General features: G+C 46.0%; 1 protein-coding gene across 1 annotated transcript in view; it reads left to right on the top strand.

Moving 5' to 3' along the window:
• HMCN1 (hemicentin 1) overlaps positions 1 to 14746 on the top strand; it is a 366339-nt gene that overhangs the window by 169938 nt on the left and 181655 nt on the right. The window contains exons 16-19 of the mRNA XM_036495278.2: positions 6330 to 6524; positions 7674 to 7769; positions 8832 to 8959; positions 10249 to 10393. Coding sequence (XP_036351171.2) covers positions 6330 to 6524; positions 7674 to 7769; positions 8832 to 8959; positions 10249 to 10393 — 564 coding nt within the window. The remainder of the gene's footprint in view (positions 1 to 6329; positions 6525 to 7673; positions 7770 to 8831; positions 8960 to 10248; positions 10394 to 14746) is intronic.

Raw genomic sequence — 14746 nt, forward strand, 5'->3', positions numbered from 1 at the left:
TGTCTGACCTGCAGCCGCGGCGCCATGCCTCCCCAGGCTCCTCTCAGAAGTATTGCTCGTGCTGTATCTGGGGGCCAGAACAGGTTTTCTCTCTCAGCCACAACGACAAAGGTGACAGCATGCACTTTCTAAATTTAAAGTAGCAGTGACTCGCCAGTGTGTTCACCTGCACGGTAACCATAGGTGGGCGCCGGCCTCTGTGTGGAGGATGGCGTGTGTGCATGGCCCTGTGTGTGGATTCTGGGGGGCCTGTTCTCCCCACCTCGCCTGTCTCATGTGCCTTGTTTCCACAGAGTGGTAAACCATAAACTAAGCAGAGCTTGACTTGTGCGGAAATAACCTGCCAGTTTAAACATTTGCATCTCTTCAAAATTTGACATTTAATTAAATTGTGTTTCCACTTAGGTGTGACAATTTTTATACCCAAACTGTTCTTTTAAAATGAAGGTTGGGAAAATGCTTCTTTTTTATTTTATAGTAACACAGAACATTGCAGTTAGACTGTTCTAAGTCTTGAAATGAAAATTATGGCCCTCTAAACATGATACAAATGAAGTGTTTTTGTTTCTGAGTTCTTTTGTGCTCCTTGGGTGCTTGGCTGCCTGGCGAGTAGCACATCGGTGGTGACTGCCTTGGGATAGCAGCAGCACTGCCGGGCGTGGCCGCAGGGGCGGTGTCCAGTGTCCCAGCACTGCAGGACGGAGGGCTGTGTCGCAGCACTGCAGGACGGAGGGCTGTGTCGCAGCACTGCAGGACGGAGGGCTGTGTCGCAGCACTGCAGGACGGAGGGCTGTGTCCCAGCACTGCAGGACTGAGGGCTGTGTCCCAGCACTGCAGGACGGAGGGCTGCTTCCTCTGAGAAATGCCTCAGAAACAAGATGGGGGTTTCTAGGTGCAAGCGATCTCTTAAGTGCAGTAGTGCCCGAGCCAGCAGGGCCACTCGGTTCAGATTCTCATCTCTTAAAAAATGTGTGTGGGTGCTTCACAAGGTCGCGTAAAATGGACTTTAAAATTTAGTTTAGTGCAAGAAACTGAAATTTATACATATAACGGGTCTTGAACACGTTTATGGAAAATCCATATAAAAGCTATACATGAATGTGCGCATGTTTTGCCCTGAGAGAAGTGTGTCTTAATTGCACTTTACAGACTTGCTGGAGCACCTGCACACTGAGCACGGCATTTCCTTCCTCAACATTTTCCAGTTGAGTCCAGACATTTTTTGTCACGACCAGACATGTCAGACTAGCCCAGTGTTCCTTGAGAGTTTGCTAGCTGTGAGGAAGACACAGCGATGGCCCTCTCAGGCCCCTGAGGCTGGACATGCGCCTCTTCATTGTCATTTCTGTTCCCAGACTTTGCACATCCCGCTTCATGCCATGGGGCGCTGGGGCTCAGGGCCCTCGGTGCTGGGGTAACTTAACATCGGATCGGGAAAGCACTGGAACAAATGTCTTGTGTTTATGCTTCATTCTGTGAACTGAACTGAACTTTATTTTATCTTCACTCATCTTCGAGATCTTCACGCTCCATAGCTGGCTGTAAGACAAAGGTTTTCTTAACTCTTATTCCAGGAATCCTCCCGCTAGAACAACTAACATAAACTGCATTATCTGCTTACTGTATGCTGGGCTGATGTTAGCAACTGCCAAGCAATTTAGGATTAAAGTCAACACCCATATCGTGTTTCTGTTACGCCTTGACCGTGTCCTCATTCACCGTTAGCCCCTTCTTGTCCTAGCTCACCAAGGGTGAAGAGAGCTTGTCTGTTCTTGTAACACTAGTGTGACGTATTGTAGCTTGTGTAGTATGTAAATGCCAAGAATCGTCAAAGCACTGTGTTAGTGATGGGTGGAGTTAGTACTCTGGTTTCAAGGCCAACTTGCTACAAATCAAAGCTTTCTTGGAGTTGACACACTGGCGAAGAACCCGTGCTCTGCAGGAAGAGGGGTTTTCTGCCTGTCCTCGTCAGCACACACGCCGTAGGTTAGAAAAGCACCAGCCCCGTGGGCTGCTAGGGACAGGGCCTGAGGTAGCGCTGCCCACGCGTGCTCAGCAGGGCAGCTGTCACTGCCCTCCCGTCGGTTGATGGATGTCAAGTGGACAAAGTATGTGGTCCTGCTGATTCTTAGCGTCTTGAAAAGCTAAGATAGATGTGACTGTAACATAATAGCGTAACATTTAAGATTAAACATTGGGCTTTTGATATGAGAATCCCTGCTTCAACCTGACTGTTTTGTTTTTAAGACAGGACTTGATACAAGTTCAGTGCTATGCTGAGTAGTGCATACAATTATTCGTTTGCATTGCAAGCTGTTGGTGATAAATTTGAGTGGCTTATGACCTAAATCATGGCACCCTTTGTTAGTCATCATGGAGGTGAGATTGCTTTTGTAGGCCCGTTACCTCAGATCAACAATTTGATTATGAAAATAGTAAAAAGGCTGTTTAACATTATCCTTTAGCGAGTGCCCTTTTTCCTGTTTCTCAACATCACAGCTTTACATTATGAACATTTCAGGTCAACGTGAGAAATTACTAAATGTTTTTATCTTTTGCACAACAAGGTGATGATTTGGGAAGTCAATTGCAAGAAAAGGATTGGCTGCATCAGACAGAGAAGTAGGGACTGACAGAGATGTCATTTCTAGCGTTCCAGGTCTTGCGGAATCAGTCTTAGACTGAGGTTTTGTGTTTAGAGTCGAAGCAGTGTGTATCCATTTTAGGAATAAAAATCTCTGACCAACCGAAGCAGGAGCTGCTGGTATGTGTGTGTAATAGTCACCAAGTAAATTAGAATAATTATGTGGAACAGCTTTTAGAGCAAGGTGTTCAATCAGTTGGTAATTGTGTGTGTGTGTGTGTGTTCCCAAAGTCATGTGTGCATGCTGCCTTGTCCATGAGAGGACTCAGCTTGCCCTAACACTGGTCTGTACAGATCTCCAGTGGGAAAGACAGTCAGGCTTTGTCCTTACTGACAGTGTGTGAAAGCCAGAATGGAAGCTAACAATGGATAGTTTAGGCTCCAGAGAGCTTTAGCATATTCACTCTGTGTCACTGACGGCAAATGATGGACTGCTGTTTGAACCCTCGCTGTGTGCTTGGCATTATCAGTGCCTCTATCCTTGGTTAGTGGGCAGATTCAGACTGCAGCAGGTAAAATCATTTTCCCAAGCTGGCAGAAGCAGTAGTGGAGCTGCCCCTGCAAGTGCCAGTGCGTGTCAGCTTCTGCAGGGGCAGCATCCCCAGGGCTCTCGCTCGGCCTCCTTCATCTGTTTGCCATCCACTTACTTGGACTCCATGTTGGCCATGCTCTGCAGGAGGAAGTATTTGAAGGACTTGTTGGCCAAGTTATTGCTTGTTTCATTTTCCAGGGTTTCTTGTGCCAAAGCTGGCTTGGCTGTTCTGTTAGTGCCTGGTAGTCTCATTTGCCTTGTTTTCTGATACCAGCATGCATATCCCGTGACTGTGTGCTCGCCTTGAACCTGGCACCATTTCCAGAGCTGCTTACACCCAGTGCTTTCCCCTGCCTCAAGTTTTATGGGCACAACTTGAGTTCTACTTCTCCGTTTTTATTCCATTCCGCTCCTCCCGCCCTCTGGCTGTATTGTCTCCATTTGCACGATGCCTGCTCTAACGTGTCAGTAAGCTGGGTTTTCGTCCTCGTGCTTGTCTGATCCCAGGCTTTGCTGATGCTTCTGCTCTGCTGCGGTGGATTTTCTTCCATTCTCATGTTCACCTGCTCATCCTGTGAATCTGAGATTTTTTCCGTTTCTTTCCATTTTTCAGGAAAGCTAGACCTTACCCTGGAGCAAGTGGAGAGGTCTCAGCACAGAGAAAAGGAATCAAGTCCTAGAGACTTGGAATGAGCAAGTGGTGAACTAACTTCTAAGCAGTTTAAAATTCTGTATCTATTATTTCTAGTCAAATTCTCATGTTATATGTATTAAGAGGAGCCTAACCTCAGATATACCAATTTTTTTTTGAGAGGGGACATGGCTCAGTTGTGAGGTCTGAATTTATTTTGTTTAGCCTCAGGAAACAAACAGAAGAGCTCCTGAATGTGTTGGTTTTTTCAGAAGGGAAAATTCGTTTGCAGCACGTGTAAGCTGTCAGCATTGCTCTGGTGTGTGGACGCTGCCTCATGGCTGCTGTCTTCGTAGCCAAACAGAACATGCAGGGCACTGTGTTGGTTGCTATCAAGAGTAGAAATGTGATTGTGAGAAAACTCTCCAGCCATGGAGCCTAGCAGGCTGCCTGTGGCAGTTGCTGTGAGCATGGTAGAGGGTGCAGAGCACTCAACCTGAACCTTCCTGAGGGAAGCAAGGCTGCCTCCTGTCAGGCAGCACCACAGCATTACAGAATAGGGCTTCTGAGCTGGATTAGTGGTTGGTATTTCTACAGCCGACGCTGCACTTGAGGAGGGGGAGCTAACACTCTCATGGACCAGAGAGAGGGTCCCATGTAGTGAGGGAAGGAGGACGAGGCTGCCACGTCCAGGCTGTCCTTTCGCTCTGGCAGAAAGAGTTGTGTGACCAGGGGAGAGGCCAGGGCACAGCCAGGCTCCAGAAACCCAGGGGAAGGGGAGAGGTGGCCTCTGTGGGCCTCACTGCGTAGGAGGACAACGAGGAGGTACGACTCCATCGAGAGGGCTGGTTCATGAAATGACAAACCTGGGGCCTCAAACTGGAGTGAGTCAGTGTGAAACGCTTCCAGCCCCGGTGCTCTACGTGCGACACCTGAAGCATTCATTTCACTTTCTGCACCTATGCCATCAGCACCTGCTCTCCCGGGGTTGTTGTGTCTCTGCCTTGCGGTTACTGTCCTCTCTGACCAAGGTCCGACCCTGACTTCATCAAGGAGGCCTCCTCGAGGCACCTGCTCTTGGAGCTCTAAGTGAGGGCGTTTCATCCATGCCTGCAGTAGCACCCTGGCTCTCTGCGCACTCCCAGTGTTCTATCCCACAGGTCTCTGGGGGACGTTGTCTCTGTGGACTTGCCACTGCCGTCCTCCCTCCTGGTGTCACTGTGCCTTCCGCAGTGGTCCCCCTCTCTCCTTGCTGGCTTCTGTGATAACTGAATTTAGTAAATACCATTCTTATCTATACTTTTATAGCTCTGAACTATTTTTAAAAAGATTTCATTTTTTTGAAAGGTGGAATTAGAAAGGAGGACAGATGATTATTCCATTTGCTAGTTTACTCCCCAAATGGCCACACCCATCAGAGCTGGGCTGGTCTGAAGCCAGGAGCTAGGAGCTTGCTCCCTGTATCCCACATGGGTGCAGAGCCAAGCCCTGCTGCTTTCCCACGTGCGCTAGGAGATAGCTAGATCGGAAGTGGAGAAGCTGGTCTCAAGCCCAGACGGGATGCTGGCATTGTAGGCTGTGGCTCTACTTGCTGTACCACAGTGCTGCCACGTTTCTGAACTGTTTTTTAACTCCATTAAGATAACACCACTCGGGCCCAGCACAGTAGCCTACAGGCTAGAATCTTCGCGTTGAATGCACTGGGATCCCATATGGGCGCTGGTTCTAACCCCGGCAGCCCTGTTTCCCATCCAGCTCCCTGCTTGTGGCTTGGAAAAGCAGTCGAGGATGGCCCAAGCCGTGGGACTCGGCACCCACGTGGGAGACCTGGAGGAAGTTCCCAACTCCTGGCTTTGGATCGGCATAGTACCGGCCATTGCACTCGGGAAGGAATCATCAGACGGAAGATTTTCCTCTCTGTCCTCCTCTCTGTATATCTGACTTTGCAATAAAAATAAATCTTAAAAAAAGGTAACACCACTCTATCTTACCAAGTATCACATCTTTATATAATATACTACTTAATGTGTATTTTGATTCACACATTTAGAAGAATTGAGAATGTGATACTGGAGAAAATACAATTTAGGAGCAACTTTTGCTAAGTTGTTCCACAATTATTATTGCATAATGAATTCCAGAATAAATTATGGCTATTTAAAAAAATGTAGGTAGAAGGTTTTAGAAAGTTGAAAATGTGTTCTTACAAGTCCGGCTTATTCATAGGAAATTCTTCAAGCTTGAACAAAATAGCATAAAACTGAAAACAAATTTCTAAGATGAGAGATTGTCTTTCAGATAACCATGATGTATTTTCCCGCTCTGCTGAGCATCTTACTGTGTTGGGCGTCTTTCATCTTTCTTTGTTCCTAACGTTGAAAAGGTGTCGGGAATGAATGCAGGGGGGATGTACAATATGACTTAAGCACTGATTTGATTCCGATCCTGCCTGTTGACAGTTCGATGCAATGAGCCTGTGTCCTATACCAGTGACCTTGTTTGTTATTTTCATTGTATTCCAGCACCTCCGGTTTTCATACAGGAACCTGCCGATGTGTCTGTGGAACTTGGCTCGAATGTCACGTTGCCTTGTTATGTTCAGGGCTTCCCAGAACCCAGGATCAAATGGCGAAGATCAGATGGCGTGTCCCTCTTCTCGAGGCCGATGTCCGTTAGCTCCATCAGCCAACTACGAACGGGAGCACTCTCTATTTTAAGTAGGTTCGAGGAAGTATGCTTTAGGCCAGAGTTGCGTCTTTGCAGTGGAGTAGGCTGCTGCTTCCACGCGGCCCTGTGGCTCCCTTAGAACCTTCCCTGTACAAGGCAGCAGCCTTCCTCCTCCGTGTCTGTCTCCTGACTTTGCTCTCTCACCTCCTAACCCAGTACTGTCCCCCAGGACTGCCCCGCTGGCCTCTCCAAGTGATACCCTTTTCTTATCTCAAAGTTCTTGAAAATATCTGCATAGCACCGATTATTTGAATCCTCAAGGTGCAGTGCAAAGGGAAAGGGAAAATAATCCATTATGGTCATTTGACCTGCATATGGAAATGTGCTGGCCATATTCATGGAATTTGCATGCATAGTTACGTCCGCTTGTCAGAATCACACCTCCAGGGGATACTGGTGCTGGAGCAGGTACCCAAACGACCCGAAAGCATCAGGCTATGGAACAGTTATATAAAATGACAGGAAATCACTGCTAAATGAACTTCTGTCCTATCAGATGGAATTGGGTTCTAGGTTCATGTGGCTATAAACAAAATCATCGAATGTTTGCATTTCCATTGGAGCCTTCAATAATCCTGCCAGAAATGCCATACCCATTCCTTTTGTGAATCTGGCCAGGGCTTCATCTCTCACTTCTGCCAATTAAATGCCAGTTCACTCCCTGAATCGCTGGACCCAATTAAAGAAAACTCCTCCCTGAGGGCTTCAGGGAGCCCCGAGGGCAGTGTGCATTGGTGAGACAGCTTGTCTTTCCTTGAGCAGAACACCAGTTTCCTTGGTAGCCCCATAGATCTGACCGCCCTTGTTTGTTCTGCGCTGCCGCCTCAGATATGGCGTCTGGAGCAGCCCTGTCTCCCCACACATACTTACTGTCATACCTGTGCTTGAAAGACTCATGGTTAGAAACCCAGGAGGTGGCATCTGCTACTGTGTTGTAACTGAGGCTGTCATCTGCATGTCCTCTGCCATAGGTGGTGGTTCTGGGAAGACATCCCTCACCTCCTGTCCACAGATTGTGGTGGTAAGCCAGGCATGTAGTTCATGCTCCAGGCCGCTGCTGAAGGGGTGTGGTGCTCAGCCAGGAGCATAGTTCATGTTCCAAGCTGCTGGGAAGGAGTAAATAAGTTCTTCTTTTTCAGACTTATGGGCAAGTGACAGAGGAACATACATTTGTGAAGCTGAAAACCAGTTTGGAAAGATCCAGTCCCAGACGACCGTCACAGTGACAGGACTCGGTAAGAGAACGTGCCGGCACCCCATGCTTCCGAGGTGGATGGCTTCACTACATCCTCTCTGGCTGTGTTTCTTTTTTGTTAAACCAAGTAAATACCCAAACGCCAGACTGGCGTTCCCTTCCCACACCAGCTGGTGTTTCACAGAGTGTTGGCACTAATCAGCAGCTGCTGAAAATGCCTGTCCTGTCCTGAAGAAGTTAAGGTGGATTTAGACACATCGAGTCTAACGGTGAGGGCGTGGATGCTTAGAGAAGCGGTGGAGTCCTGGTGCAGTTACCTGATGACGTGTGCCATCTGAATCCTCATGACATTGTCTTTGCAGATTTTTAAATAGTGGATAAGTTAATTCAGCTTATTGAGTGTTCTCTTCCCGAATTCGGATGCCCACAGGATCATGCACTAAGTTTATATTCATGTGTTTATTCTTTCGAGTTCTTTTTCATTTTTAAGTTACAGTGGTACTTAATGTGACTTCAGCGCATGGTGCCCATTCATCTCCTTTTGTAAAATCTTATTAGTGTCTCTCCTGTCATTTGTTCACATACACTTAACCTTTCCAAAAAAACCCAAAACAAATCAAAAACACCTTTGGGCTTTGGCACATGTGAAATATATGGATTTCTAAGAAAAGGACTTATTCACAACATTTCTGTCCCGTTTCATGTAAGGGAATCCATCCCACGACGTGCTATTGTAACCTCCTCCTTGATGCCACACCTTCCAGCTGTTCCCGTTTCTAAGTCAGTGTTTCCCCAGGATGGGGTGGCTCTGACACTGTGCTGATGGGAACTCTCAGTGGCCACCACTCTTGTACTGGAACATTGCAGATGTCTTAGCTGACAGTTCTGACCCCCACGCCGTACGTTCCTGTGCTGTTTTTGCCTACCCTGTGGCCCAACCTGTGCCTGAAAGGGTTGTTTCTGTCCAAATTTACACTCAAGATGTTTGTTCCTATATATTAGGAGTTTCATGACATGCCCAATAGTCCTCGTGACCTATAAAATAACTTGCTTTGTGTTGGGTGAAATGGAGTTGAAAGTGCCTGTTCTGTGTCTGATTCAGTTGCCCCTCTGGTTGGAATCAGCCCTTCGGTGGCCAGTGTTGTGGAGGGCCAGCAGCTCACGCTGCCTTGTACGCTGTTGGCTGGAAATCCCATTCCAGAGCGTCGGTGGATTAAGAATTCAGCTGTGGTATGGACGTTTTAAATGTTCTTCAAAGTTTAAATTCGTATTTCCGGTTTCCAGCCACCAAAAAAAAATCAATGTAATAAGCTGACAAAAGTTAATCGTGTATGTACTGAAGCTATTCTTCACTTACATGTTTAACATCATCCACATAATTTATAAAGATGGTGATGTAATTTTCATACCATTGAAATGTTTATAACCTCCTCTGTAGGATATTATGAAATGTTAATATTCCCATAAAGTCTCTTTTTAGCTTTATTAACTTCAAACAGTACATCTTCTTTCATGAGTTTAAAAATGTAGATCTTGTTGTGTTGCTGTTTTTCAGAAAATGACTTTCCGTTAGGAAGGAGTGTGGGGAGCTTTGCATTCGTTGACATTTCTTGTAGACAGCAGCCACAGCCAGCGGGTTCGATGTGCTCCGCAGCGTTCCCCTCACCCGGCAGAGCGCCGAGGATCCCTCCCGTTGTGAGGGGCTGATTCAAAGTGAATTGACTGCATCTAAGAAACTGCACATTGTTCCTGTTCACAGAAAACAGGAAATGAGCCTGCTGACTGGGAAGCAGCAGACGGTGGCTCCTGTACCTGGTTGCTGTTACTCATGTGTAGCACCAGAATAGAATCCCCAGCTCTGGTGTCCGTGTGGCCCAGCCTCAGCTGGTGTCATCCATTTGGGGAGTGAACCAGCAGATGCAGTCTGTCTGTGCTTTTCGAGTTAATACAAATAAATACATTTTGAACGCTCAGTGCTTTTATGGGGTGGCACTGTCTGATCACTAAGTGCCCCATTGCACTTTCCATACATGGCACGGATTCTGAGGGGACCATTCTCGCCGGCCATGCCTCTGTCCTGCCATGGCTCCAGACAGGGATGGACATGGCTGCTGAGTTGCTGCTCTTCAACTTGAACGAGTGCCTGTGTCCCAGAATGAAAGCGTCATGTAGCTGGCAGATGGTAGGGAAGGCTTCTTGGAGAAGAACAGTATAACCCAAAAGTGCAGATTACTTTTGATCCCCCGTGATAAAAGAATCTGCAGAAGCATAGGAAAGTGATATCCAGTGTGTGTCTAACTTTCTGACGGCTATTGGCAGGTGTAATCTATAGAAACCTTCGGGGGGAGGACTATAATTAATACTCTTGGTGGCAGTTCATGCTACTTGTTTGTTCCCCAGTTAAGGGTGATATAATATTTTTTACATGATGACATGATTAATAACCCAATTGGAAAAAAACTTAGCTTTGGCTTAAAATCTAGCCTTTGTGACCTAGAATTACCTTTGTTCACCTTCAGTTGGTCCAGAATCCTTATGTCACTGTGCGCGGCGATGGCAGCCTCCACATCGAAAGGGTTCGGCTTCAGGATGGAGGGCAGTACACCTGTGTGGCCAGCAGCGTGGCCGGATCCAGTAACAGGACGACCTCTGTGGTCGTGCATGGTAAGGGAAACACCTGATCTGAGCGCTTCCAAGCCATGTTCAGATGTGTTCTCAAGTAACCCTTGTTCCTCTAATCATAAATGGACACTCTCCTAATTGTTACTTGTTATTTCTTGAACAGTATCTGCATTGTTGATGCTGTTTCCAGATTTCCCTTTCCTGTGTACACTGAAAGACCCACTTTGGAATCACCAGCTAAGTCTGGCCAAGACTTTTATAAGTGATATTTTTAATTGACTGAAGTGAATTCAGTTCTGAAAGAGTTATGTTCAAAAACAGATTTTAATTTCAGGCCAAGCTGAGCTGATTATATAGTCCAAGTTGCCATTTCTTTTGGATTGTGCAGACAGCGAATGACTCCTCTGTGTTTGAGCTGGAAGTGACCTCAGCTTTTCTGAAGGTCACATCACGTGCTCCCAGTAGTGTGATTACACATGGTTGGATAACTTCACGACCACAAAGAAGAAAATCCAGACGCAGTTTTTTTCCATTCATGACGAAGACTTACCGTATTTATTTTGCATTCCCATACAAAAGTGGTAGCTTCATAGTTTAATGAAGTTTTATGATTTTTGATTACTTCCATTGGAGATTTTGCAACATCTTTGTTTACAGAGCTGGATATTATAAGGAAGAAAACAGCAGGGAAGACTTATTTAAAAATGATTCCATTTTTAGAGCAAAGATTCAGAATCCATTCATTTGAAAATTGTGTTTGGTCTTTGAAACATTCAGTGACTGCACTTATGCCTCCTCCTGTTGTAAACAGCTCCTCCTGTGCTGTAAGTTATATATCAAGTATCTGCCAGCGTCACCAGAAAAATCTTCCTGAAGAAAACATTTTAAGAAGTACTAAAGCCAACACTAAATTGGTTGTAGTCGAAAACAGCAGGTGCATAATGCCCATTGGATATTGTCATGTAACTTTTTCTGCAGACGAGATCATGGGGTTCCTGGAGGTTGTGGCGTGTTTGGGTTCCAGTGTGGGGCCAGTTACATCACAGCTGTGACACCAACGGCCTGTGTCGATTCCCATTGGCTCCCCTCTTCCTGCAGCTCCTGCTGGCATGCCTAGGGAGGCAGTGAAGGTGGTCCATGCATTTGGGTCTCAGGCACTCCTGTGGAAGACACAGGAGGACTTCCTGGCTCCTGATTAGGGCTTGGCAGTTGGAGGAGTGAACAGCAGAAGGAATCTCTCTTGCTGCTGCTCGTTCGCTTGCTCGCTCTCTCTTTCACTCTGTTTGTGTGCCTGTCTCCATTTCTGTCACTTTGCCTTTCAAGTAAATTTCAATACCAAATCAGGTGTAGAAATTTTCTTCTATTTTCTCCCTTCATCTGCTAACAAATGCCTGGATGTTGTGTTAAAGATTCTGAGAGCAAATGGTCACCAGGGTCAAAGAGTGACAGGACTCCTTATGATGCCAAATCTGCCTGCCACATCTCAGGGGTGAGAAGACAGACACATCAATAATATGCTTGATTCTGATGCAAAAAATTGTAGGAATTTTGCCACATTTGTTCTTCCATTTTAGTCCAAGATGAGTAAGTCAGTCAGTCAATAAAGACAAAAAGAAAATCCAGAAAACATTTGGGCGTCAACACAGGAAGCATTCGAGCCATGTGATGCAGTGGCACCTTCTCTATTCCTCTGTTGTATGTTAATTAGCAGGACAATTCTTGCATACTTCTGAATCTCTACCTTTAAGACTATTTGGTATGCTTCACCATCCACTCATTTAATATGTATTTTATTTATATATATATATATGTAAAAGAATAGGGCCTGGCGGTGTGGCCTAGTGACTAAAGTCCTTGCCTTGAATGTGCCGGGATCCCACATGGGCGCCAGTTCTAATCCCGGCAGCTCCACTTCCCATCCAGCTCCCTGCTTGTGGCCTGGGAAAGCAGTTTTGGATGGCCCAAAGCCTTGGGACCCTGCACCCGTGTAGGAGATCTGGAAGAAGTTCCTGGCTCCTGGCTTCAGATTGGCATAGCACCGGCCATTGCACTCACTTGGGGAGTGAATCATTGGACAGAAGATCTTCCTCTTTGTCTCTCCTCCACTCTGGAATTAGGAAGAAGAGAGCCAAATAGCCTTGTTTGCAGATGACACCCCAAACATGCCACCAAAAGATAGAAAAACTGAGAAACCGTGTTAGTAAAGGTCTAGGATACAGGATCAATGCAGAAGACAGTAGAATGCTGATGCAGCGGTGATAGTCTTGCTGAAAGAGACACAAAAATCCCAATGCGCAGTAGCTGTGAAAGTCAGATATGTAGGAATGAATTCAGTGAAAGAAGCAAAATATCAATATCTATACATTGAAATTTAAAAAACATTGATAAATTATCAAGGACATGAAAATGGAAATGTATTCTCTGTTCAGGCTTAAACATTTTTTTGGAAAGAATTAATATTATTAAGGTGCTGCTACCTGAAGAAACCCCAGATGCAGTGCATACCCCATGAAAGTAGCAGTGACATTGGTCACCACATTAGAAAAAGACATCCTAAAATGTTTGTGCAATCACAGAGGATGCGGAACGACCAAGTGACCCTGGGCAAAAAGCAGACATAGATGGATAGATAGATTCATACATACAGACAGCTGGAGATCGCACAGCTTCTGATTTGAAAGTGCACCACTTGTACCTAAAACAACCTGATATATATGTGGAAAACAGTGTGGAACTTCATTTAAAAACTAGAGAGGAAGCCACGATGTAATCTGCAGTCCCACCACCAGGGATCTAGCCCAAGAAGACACGAGGTCACTGTGTGCAGAGGTGCCTACTCCCCCAGGTTCTAATACTGTCTCAGTGGCCAGAGTTGGCCACGGTGTCCACTGTCAGATGCAGAGAAAGGAAATGTGTGTCTACCATGGAGTTCAGTCAGCTGTGTGGGTCTCCGTTCTATGTGGGAGCTAAAATAGAAAAGACAGCCGAATGCAGACTGTCACTGGCAGAGGCTGGAGATGGGGAAGAAGGGACGATTAAAAAAAAAAGTTTGGACAGAAGAGGTAGGGGAAGCCGAGTGTGGTTCAAAGATTATCCGAGATGTTAATAGTGGGGAACTGGAGTGAAGGGTATGCTACTATCTCGCCGTATTTGTTTTATATTTATAGCCATTCTGAAAGAAAATGTCAAAAAGAAAAGTAAGGCAGATTAAAATGAACAAGTTTTGTAAAGTCTAGTCCAAATAATGTCCTTGTCCATTAAAATAGAAAAATGAATTTTTAAAGGCTCTTTTTCATGAGTGACTGCGGATAGGAATGCGTGTTCGCATGGTGCGGCAGTTGGTCACCCGGGTTTCTGTGAATCGTCTGGAGAGAAAGTCCCTTCCAAGTGCGAGCAGTGATCAGAGCCGCTGCTTGCATTTAGCACTCTCCTTCGTCGCTGTCTAGCTCAATCTGGGTTTTAACACATGGCTTGTTCCTTGCTACCACCAGTTGGCAGCGTGGTTAGTCAACTACTGCATGCTGGCCCTGACCAGTGTCTGCCTTAGCGTGCGGGCTGGCATCCATGCTGTGGACAGTTGCCAATACTGCAGCACGAGCCCAGCCTGGCAACGTGTGGCGATGCTCCACTCCTCGTCCGTGCCTTCCAGGGAGAGTTTTGAAACCATGACTTTAGTACCTCTTGTTCTGCAAGCTTCTCCTCCAGGGTAGTTATAATTCTGGAAAAATGTGGTGTCAAACAAGATGGGGCAAGTGAACCCTATAGAGCAGTTTCTGTCTCATCGTTCCAGGGAATAGAAGGCACTTCAGAAAGTTCATGGATAATACGAAATTTCCATGAAACTTTTCAAACCCACTTGCAAATGGGATATTTGTTGAGTTCCTGCTGTGGTTATGAGCTTTCTGTACAGAAACATGTTTAATCAAAATTGCTATTTTGAAGGCATGATGTACTTACCATTTCTGTGTGTAACTTGGTTCTGACTAATTGTAATATGCACATGATAGAGTAATAAGCATTCTTTTTTCTCCTACTTACATGATGCTAGTTTTTGAGTTCTTTCTAAATTTCTTACTGAAGAACATTGACTTAAAAGGGTTTTAGTCTTTTAAATGTAAATTCAAAGTCTTTTTTCGGGGTTAAATTCAATAGCCCACTGGGAGATTCTTGTGTCTAGATGAATATTTCACTTGTAATTGGTTAAGCAGCCCTGTTCCCTGGAGCAGGGCTTACATCCCCACTCAGTGGGCAGTGGGTAGTGATCAAGGATGCTTGGTCTTGGCCAGTGTTGTGGCACAGCAGGCAAGGCCTCCGCCCTCCTCGAAGTGTCCAGATGTGTTCCAGTTCAAGTCCTGGCTTCTCCACTGCGGATCCAGCTCCCTGGTACTGTGCCTG

The sequence above is a fragment of the Ochotona princeps genome, chromosome 10 (genome assembly GCF_030435755.1).
Source record: "Ochotona princeps isolate mOchPri1 chromosome 10, mOchPri1.hap1, whole genome shotgun sequence".
NCBI classification, from domain to species: Eukaryota; Metazoa; Chordata; class Mammalia; order Lagomorpha; family Ochotonidae; genus Ochotona; species Ochotona princeps.